This window comes from Mus musculus, chromosome 4, assembly GCF_000001635.26.
Source record: "Mus musculus strain C57BL/6J chromosome 4, GRCm38.p6 C57BL/6J".
Classification (NCBI taxonomy): domain Eukaryota; kingdom Metazoa; phylum Chordata; class Mammalia; order Rodentia; family Muridae; genus Mus; species Mus musculus.
The window spans coordinates 63,032,736-63,060,655 of record NC_000070.6 but is presented as its reverse complement, the minus strand read 5'-3'; the positions used below and the strand labels follow the sequence as shown (position 1 = coordinate 63,060,655).

The 27,920-nt window shown below is 45.4% G+C and overlaps 1 protein-coding gene across 29 annotated transcripts in view; it reads right to left on the bottom strand.

Moving 5' to 3' along the window:
• Zfp618 (zinc finger protein 618) overlaps positions 1–27,920 on the bottom strand; it is a 174,155-nt gene that overhangs the window by 79,054 nt on the left and 67,181 nt on the right. For 11 of the 29 annotated variants that reach the window (XM_006538279.3, XM_006538282.3, XM_006538280.3 and 8 more), the window contains exon 1: positions 25,229–25,250. The exons of 9 other annotated variants lie outside the window; for them this stretch is intronic. In XM_006538279.3, the coding sequence (XP_006538342.2) occupies positions 25,229–25,249 (21 nt within the window). In that variant the 5' untranslated portion in view covers position 25,250. Of the gene's footprint in view, positions 1–25,228; positions 25,526–26,662; positions 26,755–27,920 lie in introns of those variants that run through there. 9 more of the 29 variants (XM_006538286.1, XM_006538288.1, XM_030253817.1 and 6 more) reach the window with 2 other exon arrangements.

Sequence of the window (27,920 nt, the reverse complement as noted above, 5' to 3'; positions counted from 1 at the left end):
GCACCTGCTATTTCTATGATAACACACACACACACAGTCACCCTGCATGCACTCCTGAGGGACAACCTCTCCTCCCTTGGGTCAATCTCTACTGCTCAAAGGTCAGTATCTTTTTGTGCCCAAGCTTTCTAAGTTGTGTGGAGCCTTAAAGTAAAAACAGCAGCTGCCTTTTGATGCGTGCCTACGAGAGGTTAAAACCTGGCGAGACCACAGTCTGGGTTTGATTTGAACAAATCATCCATTCATAACAAGAGTTTCATCCCCTAAAGCCCATGTTCCCAGGTTTTCTTAAAACCAAACCAAACCAAAACACCAGATAGTCCAGTAGTGACATTCAGCCCTCCGGGGTAATAGGCAAGTAGTGGTGACATTCCTGCTTCTCCACAGAGCCCATTCCTGGCTCTCAGCTCAGTTCCAGCATTTGCTGGGTCCTCCCTTGCCGACTTCTCCGTGAGTGTCAGTGAAGGGCACTCCTCCCCTGTAATGCCCACAGTGGGTCCCAACTCAAAGGCTCAAAGACTTTGTTTATCCAAAGTCCCACAGCTATGAGACCAGACCAGGGACACTCCAGAAGCCACCCTTCTCAGCCCTAGAATCCTTTGTCCTCTGCCAATATTTTGGAAGAGCCAAGTGGCACTGTGGAGGTCCCCATCACCACACACAGTCAAATACAGACAGTTTAAAGGCAGGGAAGGTGCCACGTACATATGGTTTGGAAAGAGTGACAGCTTGTGATTTCAGAAGAAACGAAGTGGAAAGAGGTCTGCCATTTCATGTAAGCAAAGGAACTGGATCAACTACGGCCTCTTCCCTACACCCCATTCCTCAGACTTGATATAAGGCTGCTTTTGTGTTCAGGTCCTACAAAGCAGAAGACGTTTGATCCTGAGGGTTTTTAAGAAATTGTAAAATTCCAAATAATCTCTTGCCTTTCAGGTTGACCTCTGAGTATGGAGTTATATATTTCACATACACTTCTAACATTGTCTTTTTCAACAATTTTTTTAAAGATTTATTATTTCTGTTTATGCGTGTGTGTGTGTTGATGAGTTTATGAGCACCACATATATATACATGCGCCTGTGATGGTCAGAAGGTGTTAGATTTCCTGAAGCTGGAGTTACAGGTAGTTGTGGGCTGCCATCTGTGGGTGCTGGGAACTAAACTCTGACCCTCTGCAAGAGCAGTATGTTCTTAAACGCTGAGCCATCTCTCTAGCCCTTCCTATCACGATTTTATGCCAGGCTGGCTAGGTCCAACACAGTGAGGGTGTAGCAGGAAGAGAGGATGGATGCTCTGTGTGGACACAAGTGACAGTTCTCAGCTATTTCTCAGTCGCTGACTGGTGGCTCCATATAGCTCGAAGTCACTCCTGATTGTTTTGTAAAAATGAGTGACAAAGACAAAATGTCTCCAACTATTCAAACTGTTGTTGAAACAAGTCCTTGCAGAGAATGGGGCCGAGGTGGGGTGGGGGATGCTGGCTGGCACCAGGTACCAGAGCTGCTAAAGGAAGGACTATCTAGACCGGGGAGTGTTCTTCCATTCGTGACCATGAGGTAGTGCTGGGAAAAGATGAAGGGTGGATGGGCAATGGACACAGCAGGGAGACTCCAAGACAATATGTCACTATCGCAGCAGCACATGGTAAGCATAGTTTTCGTGACTGGCATGAGGCTGAGATAAATAAGGTCACATATGTAAACATATTTAGTGTGGACTCAGCAGCCCCAGAAGCAGTCCCAGAGGCCAACACTTACTGAGCCTAGGAAACCAAGGTTCGGGAAAGCAGAATGGTCTGCACAAACTGCAGAACCATCCTGGACTGCCCAGAATCCCTTGCTCAGGTGGCAGCTCGATAGGTTCTACCAGACCACCACAACCCCAAGACTATCTCCAATGGCCCAGATGACACCAAGTACAGTTTAGCTTCAAGCCTAGGTAGGGCCCAAGTTGCAACAGCTTAGATAACGTGATTGCTATGATCACAGTGTGATCCTCTACTGAGAAACTATGTGCTCCAAAAGGACCCCTCCTTTCGGCTTCTCTCACTCTGGTTCTGTCTGTGTCTAACTGTGAACCTCAGGCAGGCTTCTTGTAAACTGACACTCTCTGTGGGTCAAAATGGGGGCAGGCGCTGAGGGTAAAGCCAACCCCACATCCAGCCCCATACCACCTCTGCCTCTCTATGTTGAGTTGGCCCAACCTCTACCACCAATGAGATATAGAAGAGATGGCCTATGGGGGAAGCCTCCTCCTGATTCTTGCTGGCTGGGGGTAGACATGGCGGCCCTCCAGCCCCTATCTGGTGCCCCGCCCTCGTTCCCAGCTCCCTCCATTCCTCACCCCCAGATTCTCTCCAGTACCTGGGCAAGGCTAGTTTTGGTTTCCTCCCTCCCTCCTTTCCCTTCCCAGATGCATGTTAAGATGTTCTTTTCCATTCTCTTATTAAGGGTTTTCTTGGAAAGAAAATATTATTCCAAACCCAGAAATTTTATTTCTAAATTTGTGCAAATGTAAGTTGTAAGACATTAGCTGCATTTCACATTTTGTGCAAATGGCAGAAACAGGCAATTCGTGTGCTACGGGGATGGGGGCTGGCCAACGATTTCGATAAAATAAACCCTTTTTTAATTTAAATGCTAATGCACTGAATTAAAATTTAATAACTGAGGAAATTGAAAAGCCGAGCAGGAATATTGGAAATAAATCCAAGCAGAAACAGCTGAAATTAAAAATTCTAGAGAGTGGGAGGACAGCAGCTAAGCTGTCTTATATGATTACATTTTTTTTTTCAGAATGAAGCAAAAAAAAAAAATCCTATCTCTCGCTGGCTCTAGGGCAGTAAATCCACAGCGCTGTGATTTATTGCTCAATTTTCCTGAGGGAAAAAGGCTTTCTTTCATGCTGAAATATTTCATAAATTTCAAGCCAGCATAAATTCTTAATTTAAAAGTTATGGAGGTCACATTTAGTGCACGGGTACAGTTCCAAAATCTTAAAGGCATAGCAGCAACCGAAAAAAAAAAAAAAAAAAAAAAAAGAAAGAAAGAAAAAGAAAATGTAAAAAAGAAAAAAAAAGAAAGAAATCGGAGTAGAGAGCATTTCTCTCTTTCTCTCTTTCTTTCTTTTTTTCTCTCTTTTTTTTTCATTTTGGTTTCAGTTCACAAGTTGAGATTCTATTCTTAAAGATTCTTCCTGGATGGACAAAACCCAACCAAACATGTGGAGAACCGGTGTGTGTTTGGAGATCAGCTGTAAAAGACAGAGACGAAGATTTAATTCAATTAGGAAAAGGGTTTTTTTTTTTTCTTTTCATTTTTGTTCAGCCACTTGAGGAATTCCTGATAAAAATTTCCTCCCGGCTGGGAAGGGGTGAAGGTGGGGGAGGGTGGCCAATGTAATTGCTTCTCTTAGATCTCCAATCTTTTGTGCACTGTGATATATTCATTTGTTATACAGCTGTTCAGTGGCGGAAAGAATGCTGGGGCGCCCATAATTCTAAGCAAATCAATCAAAAATTAATGATTTGTCATGCTTGCACAATGGAGGAAAAACAGCTCCTTGGGTCCTGGATGCCTGATCTCCAAGAAGAAAATGCCTTTCTGTGATAAGAGGGGGCTGAAGTGATCTGGCACCTCAGTGAAGGTGAAGGGGTGACCATCTTGGGGTAAGCATGTTCAAGATGGCACCAGGACAGGCCTCTGCATGGTGCATTTCCATAGTGGTATAATTAGTTCTTGGCTTTGCCATCCCCATCCCCCATGGCTACTTGAAAATCACTTCCTGTCGGGAGGACTGACTCGCTCCCCTCCCCCAGCTAGATTTAACTTGTCTTTGTGCATTGTTCTCTGGGCACTGCTAAGACAGCACCACCAGCACCTCCCACCAACGCCATAGGGCTGGGGCCACCCTTCTGGGAGTACCTGGTGTACTCCAGACAATGTGTCACTCCTCCTAGGCCAAGTCTCCAGCACCCAGCTCAGGTAGAACACTCAACACATGGCACTGGATTCGCTACAGGGATTGCTGCTCAGGAAATTCTGTTTGCAAGATTGCCCTGATGATCAGACCACACTGGGTACGCAGCATGGATGAAATGTGGATGAGTGCACACACGCATGTATGTGTGCTCACGTGTATGGAGAAAAGAGGTCAACGGGGGAGGTACTTGTTTCAATTACTTTCTAGCCTATCTGTTGAGAAAAGGTCTCTCAGGGATGCAGCTAGACTGGCTGGTCAGGGAAGTCCAAGGATCCCCACCTCCCCGTCTTCATTCCCTCAGTGCTGGGATTACAAGCACACAATGTTCCGCGGTTCTTACTTGGGTGCTGGGGTCCAGACTCAGGCCCCCATGCTTGTGCTATAATCATGTTACCAACTGAGCCATCTCCCCCCCCCCCCCAATCATCAACTGAGTTTCAATGATCAGTTCATGCCCTACTACCTCTGTAAGTATTTCATGAAAACCTACTATGTGTCAAGTACTGTGCTGAGTTCTAAACCAATCCCCAGGAGTCAGTACACTTTGCTGTTTGTAGTATCCTCAGGCACCGGAAACCAGCAGGCAAAAGAAAGCTTTCTGCATGCTCCATCATACCAACTCACACGAAGGCCACATTCTTAGGTGTCCAGAAAAGACATGTATGTACATGTGTGTATGTGCAAGTGCCCATATTTAGAATGCATGTTACCTCAAAGATTTAAATTAAACATAAGCTAAATTAAAATTGCTAGGGAGAAGGCCTAGCAAGCCAAGGAGCTCTCAGAGCCCCAGGACCTGCCCAGCAACAGTCCTATGCTACTTACTATTTATGGAAGACGTTGAGGAACTGCGGAGTATCATCATATCCCTTTCCTTCACAACAGCCAGCATAGCCTCCGAATTAATCACACAACCTTCCCCAATAAGCAAGGACCCAGGTAGGGAGTCATCCGCCCATCACTCCCAGAATGCCTTCCCCGAGCTAACCCTACCTTCAGAGCACTTGCAGTCAAATGACAGATGGCATCATTCAATGTAATCGGTAAAATATGTATCATTTTAAAAGAGTTCGATGCAGGAGCAGACCAAGGTAAAGATGTCAGGAATGCTGGGCACAAGGCCAAGTTGTGGGTTATGAACAGAATTTAAAATGGTTAGGGTAGGCACCACTGAGCGAACACCAGGAGGAGGTGAAGTCCCGGCCACGAGGTATCTGGGTCAGGGTGAATGGCCACTGCAAAAGCCCACAAGCCAGGAGTGTGCCCACACAGTAAGTGAAAGAGACAAGGAGAAGTAATGAGAAGTCAGCTCGCATCGGGCCCTGAGAGGCCACTAAAGAGCATTGGTTTTCTTACCCTGGGGAGCCACAAAAAGGTCTTGCCAAAGCGACACAATTTGAGTTCCACTTCAGAAATACTGCAGTGGCTGCTGCTCAGAAAACAGGCCCTGAGCAGGAGGGAGGCTGGCGAGGCTATGGGTGGGGTCCAGAAAGTAACAGTGCCTGGGATGTGGCAGTGGAGAGGTAGGGAAAAGAAAGTAGAACGGGACTCACTCAAGAAATGGATGTGAGCTGGGCAGAGAGAGAAAGTGGTGAGGAAAATTAAAAGTCAAAACACAAGGCAACCTGAAGCAGAACACCAGTAAAGAATGGATAGCTTCCTGGTATCCATCTTTAGCAGCCCATATATCACATAGAGGGTGAGAGGATTGGGCCATGTGACCTCTCCTGAAGAGGAGAGGAGACGCCACTATCAGACACATCCTTCTGATAACAATTTACCCAGCAGCCATAGGGGACAAAATGGTTCAGGTCGAGCAGCTGGATCAGTTCTCCTCACTATGGCCACTTCCTTTATGCACTCACTCGGACCTTCATCTCCAAACTCAGGCTCCAAGCAAAGAGTAGGAAGTGTCTTCCTGCCATGAAAACAGGCTGACTATTGCCGATGCAGAGCCAAGACCTTCACGTTATAAAAAGAGGTTCTGTTCCCCAAAATGGAGTTATTTATAATCTCTCCGGTTAGGCCATGTATCTCAGACCTCACTCAATGGTTTATTTATATGGTACTTAGGTTTCAAATTTGTGTCTTATTTCCCAACTGAACATGGATGCTCAAAGCCACTGACTGCCCTGGATTGCAAGACTAAGGGGTGAGTAGGGGCGGATAGAGAAGATTTGGGAATGAAGAACTGGAACTCTGATGAGTGTTCCATATGGGCTAAACACCAGGACAATTACTAGGGAACCCATAACAAGAGCAGCTGAGGAGAGAGGTAGTGGTGACTTGGTGGCTTCCAATTGTCACCAATGGTCACAGTTACCACCAATGTGCTGGAAAGATAAATTTTCCAAGGACATCCCCATCAACAGGCTCTAACTAGACTGTAGGGTCCGTATGGCTTCCCTGGGGTGGGGTGGGGGTTGTGTGTGTGTGTGTGTGTGTGTGTGTGTGTGTGTGTGTGTGTGTGTGCATTTAGACTGCCTGGAGGAAATAAAAGATATGGGGGCGGAGGGAGCTTGCATAGACTAAGATATGGGAGCAGCGCCATGCCAGGGGCAGAGCAGAGCCAAGGGCACCATGTTGTCCGTGCTGCAGCCTTGACCTCTGTAGAGGAGGACCAGTCCATCAGTGTGCACAGGCTCTCACTAAGAGATCCTGACTAAACACATAGACCACTGAGCTCAGGCTACTCTCTGGGCAAGGATCAATCAACTAAGATGGCATGAAGAAAGTGCCCCAATACCAAGCAGGCATAAGGGAGTTGCTCAGACAGTAGCAAAAGTTTGTTGCTGCTTCTCAAAATAGAGTTCTGTGCTGTTAAGAACTTCCTGCCATTCTTCCAGTGTGCAGGGAGCAGGGAGGGACAATCACCTGCTTGCACAGACCAGCCCACCAGGGAAGAAGGTGATGAATCCCCTCTGATGGGACCTCAGAAGAGGCAGCAGTTCCTCCACAGCTTGATGCAGGGATCTCCAGACTACACAGTCCTGGTCCCATCTCTAGGGACTAGTTGTCATCACTACGATGGGAGCAGCAAGTCGGGTCATGCATTCAAAGGCTGCTGTGATGGCTCCAGCTCTGAATGTGTGTTCCTGCCTTCCTAACATGGGAGGATCACAATGCTTCTAAATGTTGCTTCAGAAAGAGAGTTCTCCTGGGTCAGGCCCAGTGAGATGTGGCAGTTTTTAAATACATTACGTTTATTTTATATGTTCAAAGGACAGCCAGAGATAGTATGGGGGCCCTTATCTATCTTTCGTCTTAAAGAAGGGCCTTCAGGAGAGGAGACACTGTCAGAATTCTGTCTCCGAAGTACTCAGACCAGAGATCTTGAAAGCAGATGGAGGCTGAGGTGGAAGCTCAGGCAGGGAAGAAATCACAAAACCCTCAGGTTTAATGTCCACAGCAGGAAGAGGATCCCACAGGGCGAGTCAGGGGTGGCGGCCTCCTTGAGGGTCAGCATGGGCCATAAGGCCAACTCTTTAGAAAGGTCAAGGCTTCAGAGTGGTCCCACTCCTCTGTAAAATGAAGGTGGGAGGTGCTGTGCCCACCTCACCCAGGTATGGTAAGGATGAGACGCATTTATCAGCCACATGTTCTATACCAGGTCTCCCATCCACAGGTGTGGTAGCACCATTAATGCAGCAAGAAGAACCTTAAGGAAGATAACACGGCAGTGCAGGAGCAGCTCAGGGCACAGAGTGTGCCTTAGTCTCTCTGATGTCCTCTGCCACTCCTCAAGGTGGGGACAGTCCTGATGGTCAGGGAAGCCTCACAGGTAAGCTATAGAAACCAGTTAAGAAAAGCTCACAGGACTAGGGTCTGGGCTGTCCCATTACAATGACAGCCTGATTTCCAGGCTGCAAGGTGACCTTGGAGAGTGACTTTCTCTGTCATCTGGAGGGGACATGCTCCTCTGGGTGCATCAATGCTGCTGTGTTTGTTTTCTTTAAAAGGAGGGAGAGAGAGGGAGGGACGGGGGAGGGGGAGGGGGTGGGGGGGAGATAATCTTCTTTCAGTCACCCAGTTAACCTCTCAGTTTACAGAAGGGCGAGTCATGTGACCAATTTCCACAAAAATTCTCTCTCAAGGTTTATAATTTTACAGAAAACTCCAGGGAAAACCTGCTGGAGCGAGTTAAAACCAGATCAGCTATAAACCATGTCCTGGCACACTGTCACCATGGCAAGACTCAGGTTACTCATTAAATAGGTGATAAATATTCACTTCAGATCAGCAGGAAGTGGGTGAGGGGCATGCAAAAGAAACTTTTTTTTTCTTTTGGCTTCCTGGGGAGGAAAAAAATCTATTGTAAATACAGGAAGGGCTGCGTGTGAAGTCTGAATGAGATGACCAAGAATGGAAGGATAGGGCTGCCTTTAAGTGAGATGGGTGTGGAAGAGGCCACTCTCCAACACTTCACGAGCAGGCCCGAGGCTTGACATCCCTTCAGCTGCCCAGATGACCTTGTCAGGGAAGAGGAAGAGCTCATGGCCTGCTGGGATGATGGTCCTGGTCCACAGTTTGTCCATTTGCCCAGTGGGGTGCCAGGTCAGAAACCTCTCAAGCCCTCTAACACCAACCTGTGAAACCAGGTAGTCCTGCACTCCGCTTCTCCCAGGATATCAAGTCCTGAGACCTTGCCCAGTCATGTTCCCACTCTGAATCTCCTTTTCCTCCAGTGTCAAGTAGAGATTAAAAACAAAGGCTGCCGGGACATTCTCAGTCAGTGCTAAAATGTCCCATGGCCCATAGGCCTGAAGAGTCATTCTGATGACACAGACGGTAAGGTACAAAATTAACGTAGTTTCAAAAGAAATCCTGCTTACTCCAGCAAGACAGATTTTATATAGTGATTCTCAGCATGGAGTATGGAGGCTGATGGCTGGGTTTAATCCCTGGCTCCATAGCTTAATATCTGGGTGACACATTAACTTGTGACTCAGTTTCCTTATCTATGAACACAAGGCAATAAGGATGCTCACTTCCCAGGATTCCTGAGGACTGACCTGCAGTACAAAGCTCTCTACAGAGCATCTGGCACACCGAGACCCACACAAATAATGACCTCTTACTAAAATCACTTCTTAGAAGTGGACTTCATAAAACCATCATTGATTGCCCAGAGTGATGAGGCACAACTATAATCCCAGCAGTCAGAAGACTATGACAAGGGGACGAGAGTTCAAGGCCGGCTTGGGCTACATAGCAAGACCCTGTCTAAAAGCTCGAAAGGTAAGTAAAATGTATACATGCGAATAAACGGGAGATAAAATATACTCTTCTCCAAACCTCAGTTTCTCCAAGTTCAGAAAACTTGGAGAGAATGGGTTTTGAGGACTCTCCCAGCTCTGAAGCTTCCCAACTCTGTTGTCCCTTTGTCCTGCTGTCTTGCTGGCTAGATTATTCTGCCCGGGAAGTCCTCACGATCATATGGACAACTTGGTCCAGTCTTGTTACCAGCCACACTGTAGGCTTCCTGAATGTGGCTGCACCACGACTAGGGCTGGGGCTGTGCTCCATGTGGGTGGGGCTTCATGAGCCTGGTTGAAAACATAAATGAATTGTACTGCCAATACTGAGAGAACTATGGTTCTAACTGGGGTCTAGGGAATCATCTAGCCCAGGAATTGCAAGCAGGTTTTATTTCAGAGCCAATTTTATTCAATTAGTAGTGCCTGCCTGGGACCGTGTGCTCAGAGGATTCCAAGGCCATATTAGAGCTCCATAGAGATTACTGTGATCTTCTACTAATGTCTGCAAATGAACTAAGCTAAGGGTGGTTACAAGCCCACACCTCTAAACTGGTCCAATATTTTCTTTGTACAGATAAAGATACTGAGTTCCCTGACCCAAAACACTTCTTTCTAGGTCATCACAACAGAAAATATCTCAAGACAATAGAGCAATATAGTTTGGGGCTTTTACATTTTGGTTATATATACACACACAGAGAGAAAGAGATACCCAGAAACAAATCACAGAGAAAGTATGTGTGTGTGTGTGTGTGTGTGTGTGTGTGTGTGTGTGTGTGTGTGTGTGTGTGTGTGTGTGTGAAAAAGCTTGGAACACATGCTCTAAGTCAAAAATCTTACAAATTCCTCTTGCAAAATAACTGCTGGTCAGCCAGCCACAAGCTCTATAAATATATCACAAGAGCAACAGTCCAGGCTAACAGGGGAAGGAGGATGAACAACTGTATTACGTTTTTTTCAAAATCAAAATAGTTTCTCTCTCAGTTGGAAAGGAAAGAGTCGCCCACTTCCCCCACAAAACAAGAAGCCTTACAAAACATGAAGAAGATGGTAAGTCTACACATCCCAGCGAGCGCCTGCTGGGAAATCTGGGCAGCCAGACTATTTTGAAATTATTCTACAATTCTGTTTTCTTCTGAAATGCAAAAAAAAAAAAAAAAAAAAAATTAAAAAAAAATCTGCTGTTCTGAATTCATTAGGGCAGCTGTGATTTTTCACAATAGATTCCATAAGACTGCAGTGTCAGAGTGTCCTGTCAAGGCCATTCTTTGGGGTCCAGGGAATGGGCCAAAACAAATTAATGAACCAAGCAAACAAACACATTTTAAAGGAGAAAGAGAGAGGAAGATCACTGTGGGTCTTTTTCTTTTTTCTTTTCCTTTTTCTCTTTCTTTCTTTCTGTTCTCTCTTTCTTTCCTTCTTTCTTTTTCTTTTTCTTTTCTTTTCTTTTCTTTTTTTGTTTTTGAGACAGGGTTTTTCTGTGTAGCTCTGACTGTCCTACAACTTGCTCTGTAGCTGGATCAGGCTGGCCTCTAACTTGGGTCTTTTAAATACAGGCAAGTTAACATACAGCTCTGAGCCCCATGAGGCCTTTGACCAAAGTCAAATCTAGGGACCAGCTGCTGACAGCCAGGACCTGGAGAGAAATGAAGAACTCATGCTGCCAAAAGATAGAGCTATCTGACACAAGCAAAACCACAAGAGCAACCCAAAAGAAAAGGAGCACAGAGGGAGGTCTGCAGCCACACAGGAAACACCTCATGAAGCAGAGACAGAGAAGAAAAAAATCTTAGGCTTCACCCTATTCTATTCCAATCTCCCTAAGAGTGAAAACAGTTGAAGGCCAGATAGCAAAGGCATCTAGGAAATGTAGTCCTCTACCACACAACACAACTAGGAAAAGGTGGCCCTCTTAGAGCTCAGAGAAGAGCCTCTGGGATCTCAGGACTGCAGCTGGAGAGTGTGTGGAATCTAGCCATAGTCTACCCATGGCACATGAGTGGGCATGCCTGCATAATTTTCATGGATATTTTAATTCTTTTCTAAGAGCTTGCTATTAACCCAAACATGGAAGACTAGCTATCCCAACTCACCACCAGGAGATCCAAGCAGTCTAGAAGCATCTCTTGACCAGACCATTCACTACTCTCTGGGACAGAAGCTCTGCAGGTTCCAAACTCTTCCATCTACAAGGCTATTCCAGATTACTCCAACTGTTTGCTGTTGTTTAAGTTTGCTAAAGGCAATACCATTACTACCACATCAGGGCACAGTCACAACTCTGGGAATCTCTTTGTCCTGGCTATTGGGGAAGGTCTGATTTAGATACATTCTATGAAAGATTGCCCTCAAGGCTCAGTTCCCACCTCCTCCAAGCCACAGAAACTACCTCCCTCCCTGTTTTGTTAAAGCATTTATGGCCTGAGCCATTCAAACAGTATTGATCAAGCAGCTGGGATACTCAGTCATCTTTTTATGACCTGTCTTCTCAACTGGACCATCCATCTTCCCCAGCAGGGGCCATGCCTCTGTATTCCCTGGGGTCCAAAGACAAGCACGTCTACACAGCATCCTTAAAGGGGAAGATGACTCAGGTTCTGGGAAGCTTGGGTCTGGGTGAGGGAGAATGACATGTCTCATCAGCCCTGTGCATCCGTCTACTTAGTGAAGGGAGATTTCTACACCTATGACCTCATTCAGTTCACCAGGCTGGAGTCATACTTTCCATGTCAGAGAGGAAAGAGCAAGATTCAGGTCACTTTACTGAAAGCCATACAGTTAGGATCAACATGCAGATTTAAATTCTCGTCTTCCAAGACAACTACCAAGTTCCTTTCCTTTCCAAGATCCCACATCCTGTTTCTCTTTCACAGATTGGGTTGATTTGATGAAGTCATTCAACAAAAAAGAGGAGTTCATAAGCGTAAGGCTCTTAGATCAATGACCAGCCCAGACCACACTTTATGGAATTAACGACTCTATTGCTTTCACCATCAGCATCCATACAGCCATGTCTATACATCTGGTAAACCATCCTATCACAACATCCATAGTAAACAAAATGCAGAAGCAAAGTAGTAGACTATGGAAAATTGCCATGATTCATTTGAGCTAGAAAATTATGAAAAGACTCAGGACTTAACAATTACAGAAAACATGGAGACACAGTCAGATTCTTGGAAGTCTACCCTAAACACTGACCACACTGCACCAAGCACAACTGCATTCTCCAAAGCTAGTCTTGCAGCTCCCCTTCCTGTACCTCCATATGCTTCTCCAGTGCAAGTCTTCCGTGTAAAAGCTATGCCATGGATGCATGGCCTTCTGAGCTAGGTAGTGTGTTGAATGCATGGAAAAGGAAGGTCATGTGTGTTAGAATGGAGATTGAAAGCCTCCCTAATGGGTGCTAGCCATATGCCTTCTTTAGCTAGACTGTATATGGGGCTCTTTGATCACAACAACCAAGTATGAACTTCCAGCTTGGCATGGGAAACTGAACATCCCAGCCATCCGCTCATGGCTTGGTCCAGACTCTTTGGACAAGTTAGCAACCACACATCCCTCTAAGATTTCAAACTAGGGCAGAGGCTTTTGTCTTCACTGCCACCAAGACTCTCCAGAGAAGCTACATGTCTCTCTCATGTGTCACCATGTTCCATTTCTAACCTGGCACCATCACTACAGCCGTGCCAATTCCAAAATTCCTTGACTCCATAATCTCATTTTAAGAAACTGCATCTGGGTATCCCACCACGACTAGTCTGCACAAGTGAGAGTGTGGACTACAGAAGCTAACAGCTTCTGGGACAGGCGGGAGCCACAGAGCTTCTGTGGCAGACCCCGTTTTGCAATCCAGACATCCGGGGACCTTCCCTGCCAGAGGAAAGGTGTCCACCCCAGGCGGGAGGGCTTTGCAGGAGCATCCGCAGGAGCCATCTTCCTTCCCAGATCCCACCAAGACTAGTCTGCACAGGTGAGAGTGTGGACTACAGAAGCTAACAGCTTTTGGGACAGGCCGTGTTTCGGGCCTTCATCTTCTGCCAGGAAGCAAATCCGATCAACAGATATCAGTGCACCTTCTCTGCAAGAGGAGAGCTTGCCTGCAGATAGTGCTCTAACCACTGAAACTCAGGAGAGAGCTAGTCTCCCAGGTCTGCTGGTAGAGGCTAACAGAATCACAAAAGGAACAAGCTCTAACTAGAGACAACTATAACAACTGACTCCAGAGATTACCAGATGGTGAAAGGCAGACGTAAGAATCTTACTAACAGAAACCAAGACCACTCACCATTATCAGAACCCAGCACTCCCAACCCAGTCAGTCCTGGGTACCCCAAAAACCCAAAAAGCTAGACCTGGATTTAAAGGCATATCTCATGATGATGGTAGAGGACATCAAGAAGGACTTTAATAACTCACTTAAAGAAATACAGGAGAACACTGCTAAAGAGTTACAAGTCCTTAAAGAAAAACAGGAAAACACATCCCAAACAGGTGATGGAAATGAACAAAACCATACTAGACCTAAAAAGAGAAGTGGACACAATAAAGAAAACCCAAAGTGAGGCAACGCTGGAGATAGAAACCCTAGGAAAGAAATCTGGAACCATAGATGTGAGCATCAGCAACAGAATACAAGAAATGGAAGAGAGAATCTCAGGTACAGAAGATTCCATAGAGAACATCAGCACAACAATCAAAGACAATGCAAAATGCAAAAAGATCCTAACTTAAAACATCCAGGAAATCCAGGACACAACGAGAAGACCAAACCTACGGATAATGGGAGTAGATGAGAATGAAGATTTTCAACTTAAAGGGCCAGCAAATATCGTCAACAAAATTATAGAAGAAAACTTCCCAAACCTAAAGAGAGAGATGCCCATGAACATACAAGAAGCCTACAGAACTCCAAATAGACTGAACCAGAAGAGAAATTCCTCCCGACACATAATAATCAGAACAACAAATGCACTAAATAAAGATATAATATTACAAGCAGTAAGGGGAAAAGGTCAAGTAACATATAAAGGCAGGCCTATCAGAATTACACAAGACTTTTCACCAGAGACTATGAAAGCCAGAAGATCCTGGACAGATGTTATACAGACACTAAGAGAACACAAATGCCAGCCCAGGCTACTATACCCAGCCAAACTTTCAATTACCATAGATGGAGAAACCAAAGTATTCCACGACAAAACCAAATTCACACATTATCTTTCCACGAATCCAGTCCTTCAAAGGATAATAACAGAAAAAAACCAATACAAGGACAGAAACCACATCCTAGAAAATGTAAGAAAGTAATCCTTCAACAAACCTAAAAGAAGACAGCCACAAGAACAGAATGCCAACTTTAACAAAAAAATAATAGGAAGCAACAATTACTTTTCCTTAATATCTCTTAACATCAATGGACTCAACTCCCCAATAAAAAGACATAGACTAACAAACTGGCTACACAAACAGGACACAACATTCTGCTGCTTACAGGAAACCCATCTCAGGGATAAAGACAGACACTACCTCAGAGTGAAAGGCTGGAAAACAATTTTGCAAGCAAATGGTCTGAAGAAACAAGCTGGAGTAGCCATTCTAATATCGAATAAAATCGACTTCCAACCCAAAGTCATCAAAAAAGACAAGGAGGGGCACTTCATACTCAAAGATAAAATCCTCCAAGAGGAACTCTCAATTCTGAATATCTATGCTCCAAATACAAGGGCAGCCACATTCATTAAAGACACTTTAGTAAAGCTCAAAGCACACATTGCACCTCACACAATAATAGTGGGGGACTTCAACACACCACTTTCATCAATGGACAAATCATGGAAATAGAAACTAAACAGGGACATAGTGAAACTAACATAAGTTATGAAAAAAATGGATGTAACAGATATCTACAGAACATTTTATCCTAAAACAAAGGATATACCTTCTTCTCATCACCTCATGCTACCTTCTCCAAAATTGATCATATACTTGGTCACAAAACAGGCCTTAACAGATACAAAAATATTGAAATTGTCCCATGCATCCTATCAGATCACCATGGACTAAGGCTGATCTTCAATAACAACATAAATAATAGAAAGTCAACATTTACGTGGAAACTGAACAACACTCTTCTCAATGATACCTCGGTCAAGGAAGGAATAAAGAAAGAAATTAAGGACTTTTTAGAGTTTAATGAAAATGAAGCCACAACATACCCAAACCTATGGGACACAATGAAAGCATTTCTAAGAGGAAAACTCAGCTCTGAGTGCCTCCAAAAAGAAACTAGAGCGAGCACACACTAGCAGCTTGACAATACACCTAAAAGCTCTAGAACAAAAGGAAGCATATTCACCCAAGAGGAGTAGAAGGCAGGAAATAATCAAACTCAGGGGCAAAATCAACCAAGTGGAAACAAGAAGAACTATTCAAAGAATCAACCAAATGAGGAGCTGGTTCTTTGAGAAAATCAACAAAATAGATAAACCCTTAGCCAGACTCACTAAAGGGCACAGGGACATCATCCTAATTAACAAAATCAGAAATGAAAAGGGAGACATAACAACAGATCCTGAAGAAATCCAAAACACCATCACATCCTTCTACAAAAGGATATACTCAACAAAACTGGAGAACCTGGATGGAATGGACAAGTTTCTAGACAGATACGAGGTACCAAAGTTAAATCAGGATCAGGTTAATGATCTAAACAGTCCCATATCCCCTAAAGAAATAGAAACAGTCATTAATAGTCTCCCAACCAAAAAAAGCCCAGGACCAGATGAGTTTAGTGCAGAGATCTATCAGACATTCAAAGAAGATCTATTTCCAGTTCTTCACAAACTATTCCACAAAATAGAAGCAGAATGTACTCTACCCAACTCATTCTATGAAGCCACAATTACTCTGATACCTAAACCACAGAAAGACCCAACAAAGATAGAGAACTTCAGACCAATTTCCCTTATGAATATCGATGCAAAAATACTCAATGAAGTTCTCGCTAACCAAATCCAAAAACACCTCAAAACAATCATCCATCCTGACCAAGTAGGTTTCATTCCAGGGATGCAAGGATGGTTTAATATACGGAAATCCATCAACGTAATCCATTATATAACAAACTCAAAGACAAAAACCACATGATCATATCTTTAGATGCTGAGAAAGCATTTGACAAAATCCAATACCCATTCATAATAAAAGTCTTGGAAAGATCAGGAATTCAAGGCCCATACCTAAACATGATAAAAGCAATCTACAGCAAACCAGTAGCCAATGTCAAAGTAAATGGTGAGAAGCTGGAAGCAATCCCACTAAAATCAGGGACTAGACAAGACTGCCCACTTTCTCCCTACATATTCAACATTGTACTGGAAGTCCTAGCCAGAGCAATTAGACAACAAAAGGAGATCAAGGGGATACAAATTGGAAAGGAAGAAGTCAACATATCACTTTTTGCAGATGATATGATAGTTTATATAAGTGACCCTAAAAATTCCACCAGAGAACTCCTAAGCCTGATAAATAGATTCAACGAAGTATCTGGATATAAAATTAACTCAAACAAGTCAATGGCCTTTCTCTACACAAAGCATAAACAGGCTGAGAAAGAAATTAGGGAAACAACACCCTTCTCAGTAGTCACAAATAATATAAAATACCTTGGCGTGACTCTACCTAAGGAAGAGAAAGATCTGTATGATAAGAACTTCAAGTCTCTAAAGAAAGAAATTAAAGACGATCTCAGAAGATGGAAAGATCTCCCATGCTCATGGATTGGCAGGATCAATATAGTAAAAATGGCTATCTTGCCAAAAGCAATCTACAGATTCAATGCAATCCCCATCAAAATTACAACTCAATTCTTCAACGAATTGGAAAAGGCAATCTGTAAATTCATCTGGAATAACAAAAAACCTAGGATAGCAAAAACTCTTCTCAAGGATAAAAGATCCTCTGGTGGATTTGCCATGCCTCATCTAAAGCTGTACTACAGAGCAATTGTGATAAAAACTGCATGGTACTGGTATAGCGACAAACAAGTAAACCAATGGAATAGAATTGAAGACCCAGAAATGAACCCACACACCTATGGTCACCTGATCTTTGACAAGGGAGCTAAAACCATCCAGTGGAAAAAAGACAGCATTTTCAACAAATGGTGCTGGCACAACTGGCGGTTATCATGTAGAAGAATGCGAATTGATCCAGTCCTATCTCCTTGTACTAAGGTCAAATCTAAGTGGATTAAGGAACTCCACATAAAACCAGAGACACTGAAATTTATAGAGGAGAAAGTGGGGAAAAGCCTCGAAGGAGGGCACAGGGGAAAAATTCCTGAATAGAACAGCAATGGCTTGTGCTGTAAGATCAAGAATTGAGAAATGGGACCTCATAAAATTGCAAAGCTTCTGTAAGGCAAAAAGACACCGTCAATAAGACAAAAAGGCCACCAACAGATTGGGAAAGGAGCTTTACCTATCCTAAATCAGATAGGGGACTAATATCCATTATATATAAAAAACTCAAGAAAGTGGACTCCAGAAAATCAAATAACCCCATTAAAAAATGGGGCTCAGAGCTGAACAAAGAATTCTCACCTGAGGAATACCAAATGGCTGAGAAGCACCTGAAAAAAATGTTCAGCACCCTTAATCATCAGGGGAATGAAAATTAAAACAACCCTGAGATTCCACCTCACACCAGTCAGAATGGCTAAGATAAAAAATTCAGGTGACAGTAGATGCTGGTGAGGATGTGGAGAAAGAGGAACACTCCTCCATTGTTGGTGGGATTGCAAGCTTGTACAACCACTCTGGAAATCAGTCTGGCGGTTCCTCAAAAAGTTGGACATAGTACTACCGAAGGATCCTGCAATACCTCTCCTGGGCATATATCCAGAAGATGTTCCAACCGGTATGAAGGACACATGCTCCACTATGTTCATAGCAGCCTTATTTATAATAGCCAAAAGCTGGAAAGAACCCAGATGCCTCTCAACAGAGGAATGTATACAGAAAATGTGGTACATTTACACAATGGAGTACTACTCAGCTATTAAAAAGAAAGAATTTATGAAATTCCTAGGCAAATGGATGGGCCTGGAGGGCATAATTCTGAGTGAGGTAACTCAATCACAAAAGAACTCACATGATATGTACTCCCTGATAAGTGGATATTAGCCCAGAAACTTAGAATACCCAAGATATAAGATAAAATTTGCGAAACACATGAAGCTCGGGAAGAACAAAGACCAAGGTGTGGATACTTTGCCCCTTCTTGGAATTGGGAGCAAGGCACCCATGGAAGGGCTACAGAGACAGAGTTTGGAGCTGAGACGAAAGGATGAGCCATCTAGAGGCTGCCATACCTGGGGATCCATCCCATAATCAGCCTCCAAACGCTGACTAGCAAGATTTTGCTGAAAGGACCCTGATATAGCTGTCTTTTGTGAGATTATGACGGGGCCTAGCAAACACAGAAGTGGATGCTCACAGTCAGCTATTGGATGGATCACAGGGCCCCCAATGGAGGAGCTAGAAAAAGTACCCAAGGAGCTGAGGGGGTCTGCAACCCTATAGGTGGAACAACAATATGAACTAACCAGTACCCCCCAGAGTTCGTGTCTCTAGCTGCATATGTATCAGAAGATGGCCTAGTCGGCCATCAGTGGAAAGGGAGGCCCATTGGTCGTGCAGACTTTATATGCCCCAGTAAAGGGGCACGCCAGGGCCAAGAGGTTGGAGTGGGTGGGTGGGGGAATGGGTGTGGGAGAGTGTGGGGGACTTTTGGGATAGCATTGGAAATGTAAATGAAATAAATACCCAATAATAAAAAAATAAAAAAATAAATTTCCTCCAAAAGAAAGGAAGGAAGGAAGGAAGGAAGGAAGGAAGGAAGGAAGGAAGGAAGGAAGGAAGGAAGGAAGAAACTGCATCTGTGAATATTGTACAAAAGAAGGGAAAAGCTTCACACACCAAGATGCCCACTATACTATTTATGTAGCAATTTTCAGACAGCCAATAAAAACATCAGCAAATACCTGCTTCCAAAGCCCTGAAGACAAGATGCTTGAAATGGTGGAGAGAGCTAGGTGAAACAAAAATGCTAAACTGAAGTGACCAGAGCTCAGTTAAAACTATACGAGCGAACAAACACACCTTATATAAAGTGAACCAAAACAAATTCGCACACGATCCCCAAAGCAATTACCCTGGAGGGTGCAAAACTGAATGGCCTTCCTCGTCCTCCCTGCTTTGTCCCTTTGCCATTACTTATGAGGAAAACCTCACAATACTCTAAACAATTCGGCTGCCCATCTATAAGGATGGGCACTGGGACAAAGTGACAGCAGAGTGTCATCTGCACTGGACTGAGACTTGTAACCTTACTGAAACCTGGTCTGGAGCTGACAAGATGGCTTAGTCAATAAAGATGCTTTCTGCACAGCTAACACTTGGAAGTTGAGAACTGACTCTCAGAAAGTAATCTCTGACCTCCACACATACAAGAATGACAGTATCCATATCCATCCAATGTATGACAGTGTCCATAGAGTCCCAAGGAGGGTTCCAGACAGTTGTGAAAAGTCTGATTTGAAGTTGAGTCCTCTAGAAAAACATAAGTGTTCTTGACTGCTGAGCTGTCTTCCTCCAGTCCCAGTTTTCCCCTTCTGAGATCCCTTGGGCATCAAATCTCCAAGTAAGCGGTTCTGTATGTGATACATATCCTGGGTAAGTTTGTATAACTTAAGTGGTAGCAACCACAGCAGCAGGCCACTGCTAGTGTGAAGACCCTCTGGAGTGTCAGCCCCCAAACGGACCATCGTGTCTGATCCTGTCCAGCAGCCTCAGTATTCGTCACTTTACAGTTGGGGAAACGGAAGTGTCAAAACAGGACATGTCCTGCTGTTGGTAGAACTAAGTGGACTGAGCACACCTGTGGATGACAAACTGGTACAATCCTGTGGTCCAATCACAGTCCAGGCTGGAATGGGCACACAATCAGACCACCTTCCACTTCATCTTCGATAGGCCATTGTGTGATAAGGGTTACTCGTGAACTAGTGTGCAGCTTGGTTGACAGGATGTTTGCTTAGCATTTCAATCCACAGCACCTCATGACGTCAGACAGCACATGCCTGTCTGTGAATATCCTAGCACTCAGAATGGTCAGGGCAGGAGGATCAGAAGTCCAAACACAGCAACAAAATATCCATATCGCTTCCCCTTTCCTTCCTCATACATCCCCAGTTTGAGCCCAAGTTTGTCTGGCCCTGACGCCCACAACTCAATCAAGGCATCCCAGTTTCTTCTAAAGGAAATAGAACAAGAGCCACAAGACATCACAAATTTCAACACAAGGAAACACATGTAGAGTCACTGTCGGATGTGATGAGCTCCCACAGGCCACTGGCACAGGAGAGCAACCACTTTTTGGATGAAAAGAAGAATGGCTTCCCAGTATGGCAATAGGAAAAGAGGCAGGAAGAGAATAAGTTATCCTTCAGTGTTGGATATATCAAGGAGGTCCCATATCTTCCCAATGCTTCTCAGGCTAGCCTTCATACCTACCTTTTATGCTCCTTATTTAAGGGCCACTATCTTTGAGTGAAAGTCTGCGGACCAAATATTTCATTTCCTTTATTCCTTTCTTCCTGGTTTCACAAGTGCTGTAAAAAGTTAATGAATCTATAAATTGTTCATTGGTTTAAAAAAAGAAAAAAAATAGCTAATGGAATTTTAATGAAATGCCAGTTCTGCATTAGCTGATGGCAAGCCCAGGACTGAACCACCTGGCACCAAGTAGCCCAAATGGGGTACCACCAGGTAAGAAGACCGTCAAGGACAGGGGGTTCCAAGCAGAGCTGCACCTAAAACACGACACGATCTCTCCACCCCAGACCTCAGAATCACCATGAAGTGACATCTGTCCTAAGGGAAGAGTGGTCATTCTATTAGGATGCTATTACTGAGACAAGGAAGATGACACAGGAAACACTGGTTCTCCCATGGGCTGAGGCCAAAAGGGCAAAAGGCACAATGCAAAATGGCAGCATATCCGAGAGGGCCACAGCCACAGAACCACCGAGCTCTGCTCCTCTGAAGTGGATACTAGACAGAGTGCACACTGGAGAAGACACTCTGGGTTTGGTTGGTACAAGGCTCCCAGCCACAAATGCTGATCTGGCACCTGCTCTACTCGGAATGTGATGCCACACGTCACACAGCTGGTTCCGCTCTATCTCAGAAAGTACCTCTGCTTCTGAGATACCTCCCCTCAGGCTTCCTTATCTCCATTTAACGCCACCACCCCGCCCCTTGAGAGCCTTCCTCGAGCTTGCCTCTCTAAGGCATAAGGCTGACCTTGTCACCCTCCCTCACCTCCTCACCATTGCATCCCAAACTCTCATTTCTACTGAGGTGAAAACCACAGCCCTCCTCCTTCTCGACAGCTTCCGTTCGTCTTCATCCACCTGTCTTCCCACACCACGTTCACACCCGATGCTCCACCATACCTGTGCTTCTACCCTGCCCCTAAGCAGCTGTCTTCTCTCCCATCTTCCCAGTCTGGCTCTGAATGGCCTTCACAGCAGGTTACCTCTGGTCTATCCCCATCCTGACCTATGACCTGGATGCCACCATTAAAAACAGAAGTAGAGGACTTCTGATGTCACTCTTCCCAAAGGCTCCAGCTCCAGTTACCTCTGTCTTCTCCTAGGCTGGATGCCGCCAGGAAGGACCCAGGCTCTTTCACCAAATCTTGGCCTGGCCCCAAGGAGACACTCAGGCAAATGCTAAAATGGGTAGGTGACAAACTCACTCCAGGTCACCCAAGTCATACAACCCCAGGTTCAAATCCTAGGACCTGGGCCAATTCTGGGCTCCCACAACCTCCCAAGGAGCAATGCACAAACAAGAGCTGAAAGAAAAGCTTCCTCCTTCCTCCTTTGGCCTCCATAGCCTTATCTTCATTCTCTGTGAGTGAATGCAGTTCAGTCAGCCAGAAGTGAGATCACAGTCAGCAAAGACGGGGCAGGAGAAAAAGAATTCTATGGAAGGCCAGCGACAGGAAGAGCCACAGGCACACTCAGAAGAAGACACAAGAGCCAGGGTGCTCCTAGAAATAGCCTAGACCAAGGCAAGCAACACAACAGCAGACACCAGCCCCTCACCAACCAGACACAAGAAATACCTGGAATTACAACTGTGGCTTTTGGTTTCCAGAAATTTCAGAGCCTCTTTCTCTTTGTTTTTCCCCTAAACTAGTTACAATTAGCATGGAGGGATATAATTACGTTGTTAGTCTAATTGCCTGTTTGAAACAGGATCTACGGGGGTTTAATGGAAGATTTGAAGGGGGGGGGGGCAGATAAAATAAAAAAGTCTCAGTCACCGAAGAAGAACCGTGTATAGTGTGGCTTTCTTCTCAGGTAGGGACAAGGACTCCCCCAAGCCAAAGCCAGGGAACTGCCTTCCATGTAAACTCTCTGGCCTGGCTGGGTGGGAAGTGGCATGAACCAGGCAGCTCAACCTGGCTGGCAACTGATTTTGGTGATGTTGACCTAGTTAATCAGGAAGCAATCCTAGCAAAGCCCTTGCTTGCTAGAGCCTTCCAACTATTATTGGCAATGACACAATTACACGTCTGAGAACAGTACTTTCCCAGGTGGAGCCAGTGCCGTGCCAGCTAACGTGGGGCCCCTTCTGGGGCCTCTTTATTGCTCTAGGGGACCACATAGTCCACTGAGAATGGAAGCAAGAAAGAGGTAGGCCTGAGATTAGGGTGAAGAGGAACATCTGTTTCAGAGGAAGGACCCGAAGGAGAGGATCTAAGCCCCTTGGCAGTAGGCATTCAAGTTGGATGGCCAGGCTATGGGATGCTGAGGAGCCTGCTAGGAGAATGAACTGGGTGATTCTACATCTGTTCTCTTCCCAAGCCACAGAGAGGAAAGGAGGCTTAAGGGAAGGAAAGGCTCACTTTCTATGTAGGACCACTCCATCCACGGCTGCCTGAGTTATGGTACTTGTCTAGGGAATCTAGACCTCTATGATGGCCGAAAGGAAAACGTTCCTCTTCCAGCTATTTCCTCCAATGCCTCCATGTGGAAGAAGCTATGTTACCACAAGAAGCCCAAAGCCCAGCAAGCTCACTCACATGGTAGCCCCTGCTATGCCAGGACTGGAGACCAGGAAGCTAGGATTCCTGCTTCATTCACACCTACTACGACCAGGCTGAGAAACTGACATGGGACCAGCTGTATCACTGCCCTTCGGTTCCCACTTCTCAGACAAGAAGTCGTGGCTGCCAGTTTCCAAATGCTGCGAAGCAGTACACTTCCCAGTCATGGCAGCAATCACAGTGACCCTGGGTATACCCTACATCAGTGAGGGCACAGCCATTCATATCAGTGCCCACTGGCACAAAAACAATACCAGTTTGCACTGTTGAGCGAGGGGACATAAGAAACCTAATGTAGGCAGAGGCCAGAGCACCCCACCCAGCTTCACTGGCCAGGGGCATGTGGCAGGGCAACTGGAAGGTTCTAGTGGGAATCTGTAGTAAATCTGTACTGAACTGTGGGGACTTAATAAGATGAACACCTCAAGAAACTCCCTGCCCAGAAGGGTCAACAAGGTAACATGAGCCACAAGGACACTGTAAGCAAGTACTGCCATGACTGGAGTGCCACCTAAGTGGGGGTTTGGTCACTATTGAAGACTGCATTCATCCTTCCTCTTGGGGCTTAAGGTCATACTACAGAGTAGTTGTTCTTGACCCCACTGTCTATAGAGATAGAAGACCACTGGTGTGAAGTCTCTCGCTCCAGGAAGCCAGGTTCACAGACAGTTGTGTCTGAATTCAAACTCCCCTGGACAACAGTAATCACTGGTAGAGGAACACTCACTAAAAAGCCCAGGCCGGAGTTTATAGAGCTTGCCTCCTTGCTCCCTAAGCCTCTGCCCACCACACCTGAATGTGTCGTACATGACTTTGTTGAATGTTAACAATGAGTAATGAAGCCTCATTTGGCAGGGAGACAGGAGATGTCAACTCTCAAAATAGAGGAGCATACTATAAGGAGCAAAGTATAAAGACAGCGAGGCAGAAACCCCCCAGGAGGCACGCCTTTCTGCAGCCATCCCCTCCGAACAGGCCGTGGGGAAGAAGTCCAGCTCTGAACAAGCAGACACCTGTCAGATACTTGCAGAGGAGAATGACCAGCCACTCATTGGTCTCAAATGACCAACCTGTGTGTGAGGTCAGTCTCGGCTCTGAGGCTAGACTCCAGCAAGGTTTTGAGAGGCCATGACTAGAGACAGACACGATTCACTGTCTCCATCTCCTGGTTCCTACCTCTCGGTGGGTGCTGTCATGCCCTCTTTCAAAGAAGATGAACAAGCAGCCATTCAATTAGCATAGTGGTGCACCCCCCACCTTGCTCTGGTAATTACACACCAGGTCAGGGCCACCTTCATCCCTCTAGGTACTGTGCGTGCCATTAGGGAAAGAAGGTGAGGTGTCTTAAAGGAGCAAAGGACTCTCTGAGAACAAGTCTGAGGACTCTGCTTCCTTGACAAACAAATTCTAGACTCATCACCAAAACATCACATCGTCTGAACCTTTCCTCAACGGCTTCCCCCCATTTTACTAACTGCACACGCTGCATCTTTTTCTCCATAAATTTAATTAACTTGCTACATGACCTTGGGTTAGAGAAGCCACCGCTTCCCCTTCAAACTCAGTTTCCCTCCCTGTAAAACAAGAGCAGAGCTAAAACTCTCTTGGCTCACTTACAGCTAGAACATCCCAGAATTCTGAGCCGGGGATAAGCCCATGACCTTGATATTACAGGCGAGTGCAGCTGGAGTCTCCCTGGAGCGCCAAGACCCTCCCGCTCAGAACGGCTGGGGGCCTGGCAGTGGTGCCAGTTCTCAAGGTCCTGTCTCATTCTGAATGGATAGGTAGGGCCACCTAACCTGGTGAGGAGTCTTCTCCATCCCCACAGGATCCCAGAGCTCAGTCTGCCTCTGGCCTGTCAGTGGAGCAGCTAGGCCATGGGATTCAGAGAGACTCTGGATCAGAGTCTGGATCCAGAGCGTAAGCGTGAGGCTGAAATTGTAATAATAATAACTGACATTTATATCACGCCTTTCATCCCCAAATCCCAAATTAATTAACTTTTTACGAGACATTTTTAAACTAGTGCCATTTAATAAAATTCTATTAGGAGAAGTCTTTTTTTTTTCCCCAGCCCTATATTTTTTATTAACAGCCACCAAAAAATATAATTTACAGGCAACCGAAAGCCAGTCAAGAGAGGGAGAGGGATGGCTCTGTCAAAAGATGAAGCAGGAAGGCCAGTGCTGGCTGGAAGAGCTGAGCTCCTGATCTTGCTGCGATGGGTGGGGTTGGGGTGGGGTCCCACGGGCCTAGGTTTCTCTGCAAGATTGATCCAGCCTAACATCATTCATTTCCTATTTATCGGTCATCCGTTTTCAGTAGCCATCTCGCTAGCTGCTGTGGAAACCTCAGAGAACAAAGAATGCGTGCAAGGCCCTTTCGTGTTGGAATGCACAGGCCAAGGGTGAGAGAGGCATTCAAGAGCTAGCTAATCACCACTGCAGTAGGTGTGCTTCTCCTAATCACAGCATCCAACGTGGCTGCTGGAGATGGGGGGCATGGAGGTGAGCAAAGGTCACCCTGAAAATGGCTGCCTAACCAGAAAGATGGTTTGGCAAGGGCTAGACAGCTGGAGGGGAGAACCTGATCCAGGTGTGGGAGGACTCTGAAGCTGGAAGGGAAACTCAGGGCAAGACACTGGGAGGGAAGGGAGAGACGGAGCTAGAAGGGTGAGTGAGCCAAGGAGTGGGCCTGAGCAGGGCTCAGACAGGCGAAAAGCAGGACCTCCTACATAGCTGGTCCCTGGAGATTCTGTGCTTTCCCCATCTGTACAGCATCTTTTTTTTTTTTTTTCATGAGCACCTGTTACAGCCACACTGTCCAGCATGGTCACCACAAGTCCCATCTGGCTAGTATGCTGTTGTGATGGATATGTCCCAAACTGACATGCACTGCCCTTGGAAAACAAGTACTGGTTCTGGAGATGCTCCATAAGACAAGAAGCCTATCTATCTTCGAAAGAACCTTTATTATGATTACATGATGGGAGATAACCCGTGGAGATGCTGGGTTACATGAAATATGTTATTCAAATTAATTTCACCTGTGTCATTTTTTGTTTTTTTGTTTTTTTGTTTTTTGTTTTTTTTTGGGTTTGTTTTTTTTTCCTTTTTTCAATCCGGCCACTAGAAAATTTAAACTGACATCACAGCTTGTACTGCATCTCTGCGAGGCAGCTGTGTGATCTGTGTTTAAGAACAAAGGCTTTTTAAAATGAAAATGTCTCATACCTAGCACAGAGGGAGGTAGCAGCAGGTGCTCCTCCGGGGTTGGCTGAGGCCTGAGCCTATTTCTCTGATCCTCTTCTTAGTCTTCAACACAGCTAGGGAGAAGAAAAGGGAGACATTCCAGTGGGTTCCAACTGTGGGAGGCTGAGCAGGGTTCACTAAGAGGCCACCGCATCTCCATTATCCCCCATCACACCTGTCAATCAGACTTATCAATGAAAACCCGCTAAAAGAAAACTAGAAAAATATATAACCACCCCTCTCCTTTAGTTTTCTATTACGCTTTTAGAAATAGTCTCACTTTGTAGGCCAGGGTAGTCTAGAACTCACTGGGTAATCCAGGCTGAGTTCAAGGGACATTGTCACCTTGGGCTCTAAGTGTGACTTCAGATGCAAGATGCCTGCTAGGCCTTCAACCTCCAACACCCTGAGCCCAGATTAAGAAAGATAGTGGAGCAGGTGCCAGGGAGTCCCAACACTTTACTTGAATAATTGAAGGCTGAACCCTCTTTCCTACCATCGGCTAGGGAAACACTGGGTGGACTAGTCCAGTTCAGGAACCTGAGTCTCTGCAGTTTTGGTTATCTCTGGCACTAATCAGAGGGGCTAAGTGGTACCTATAGCCCTACAATGGAATAAGGGTCCCCCATCCCAAACCTGTGAAGGGCTGACAAGGATACTTTCCCTGTATGGACAAGGTCCTCCCAGCTCTACACCGCCACAAACCTCCCTGGTGCTTCCCATTCTTGTGGCTGGGCTATCAAACAGCACAAGCACTCAAAACTGCCTGCTAAGCAAAGGCAAGACATTTGGATACCATGCCCTCCCATTCTCTCCTAGATAGTTTCATCTTCCTGGTGATATTCCTGGGCCAGTCATCCACTTGACAAACCAACCCTGAACATACTGCCAAATACATTACACTTTCGTCAACCACCTTAGTGGGTTAAAAACAAGACAAAACATTTAAAAGGAGCTAAAGATTATACAAAGTTTGAGGTAACTCTGAAGCCTTGCTAGGACAGCCTTTCTTTCTCTTGTGCAAACAAGAATTCTTGATTGCCCCTTTTTGAAGTTGCCTGAGCCTTGCCTTGCTGCTATTAAAAATGGAATTTCACAATGGTTCTAAACCGGTTCTTCTAGTTTTCCTGAAAGAACTCCCCCGCCAGTCACTCGACCGCAAATAAAATCTTTCATGAATCCATAAATGCATGGGAACTCTGGCCAGCGAGGTGAGATGAAATCCTTCCCAGCACAGAAC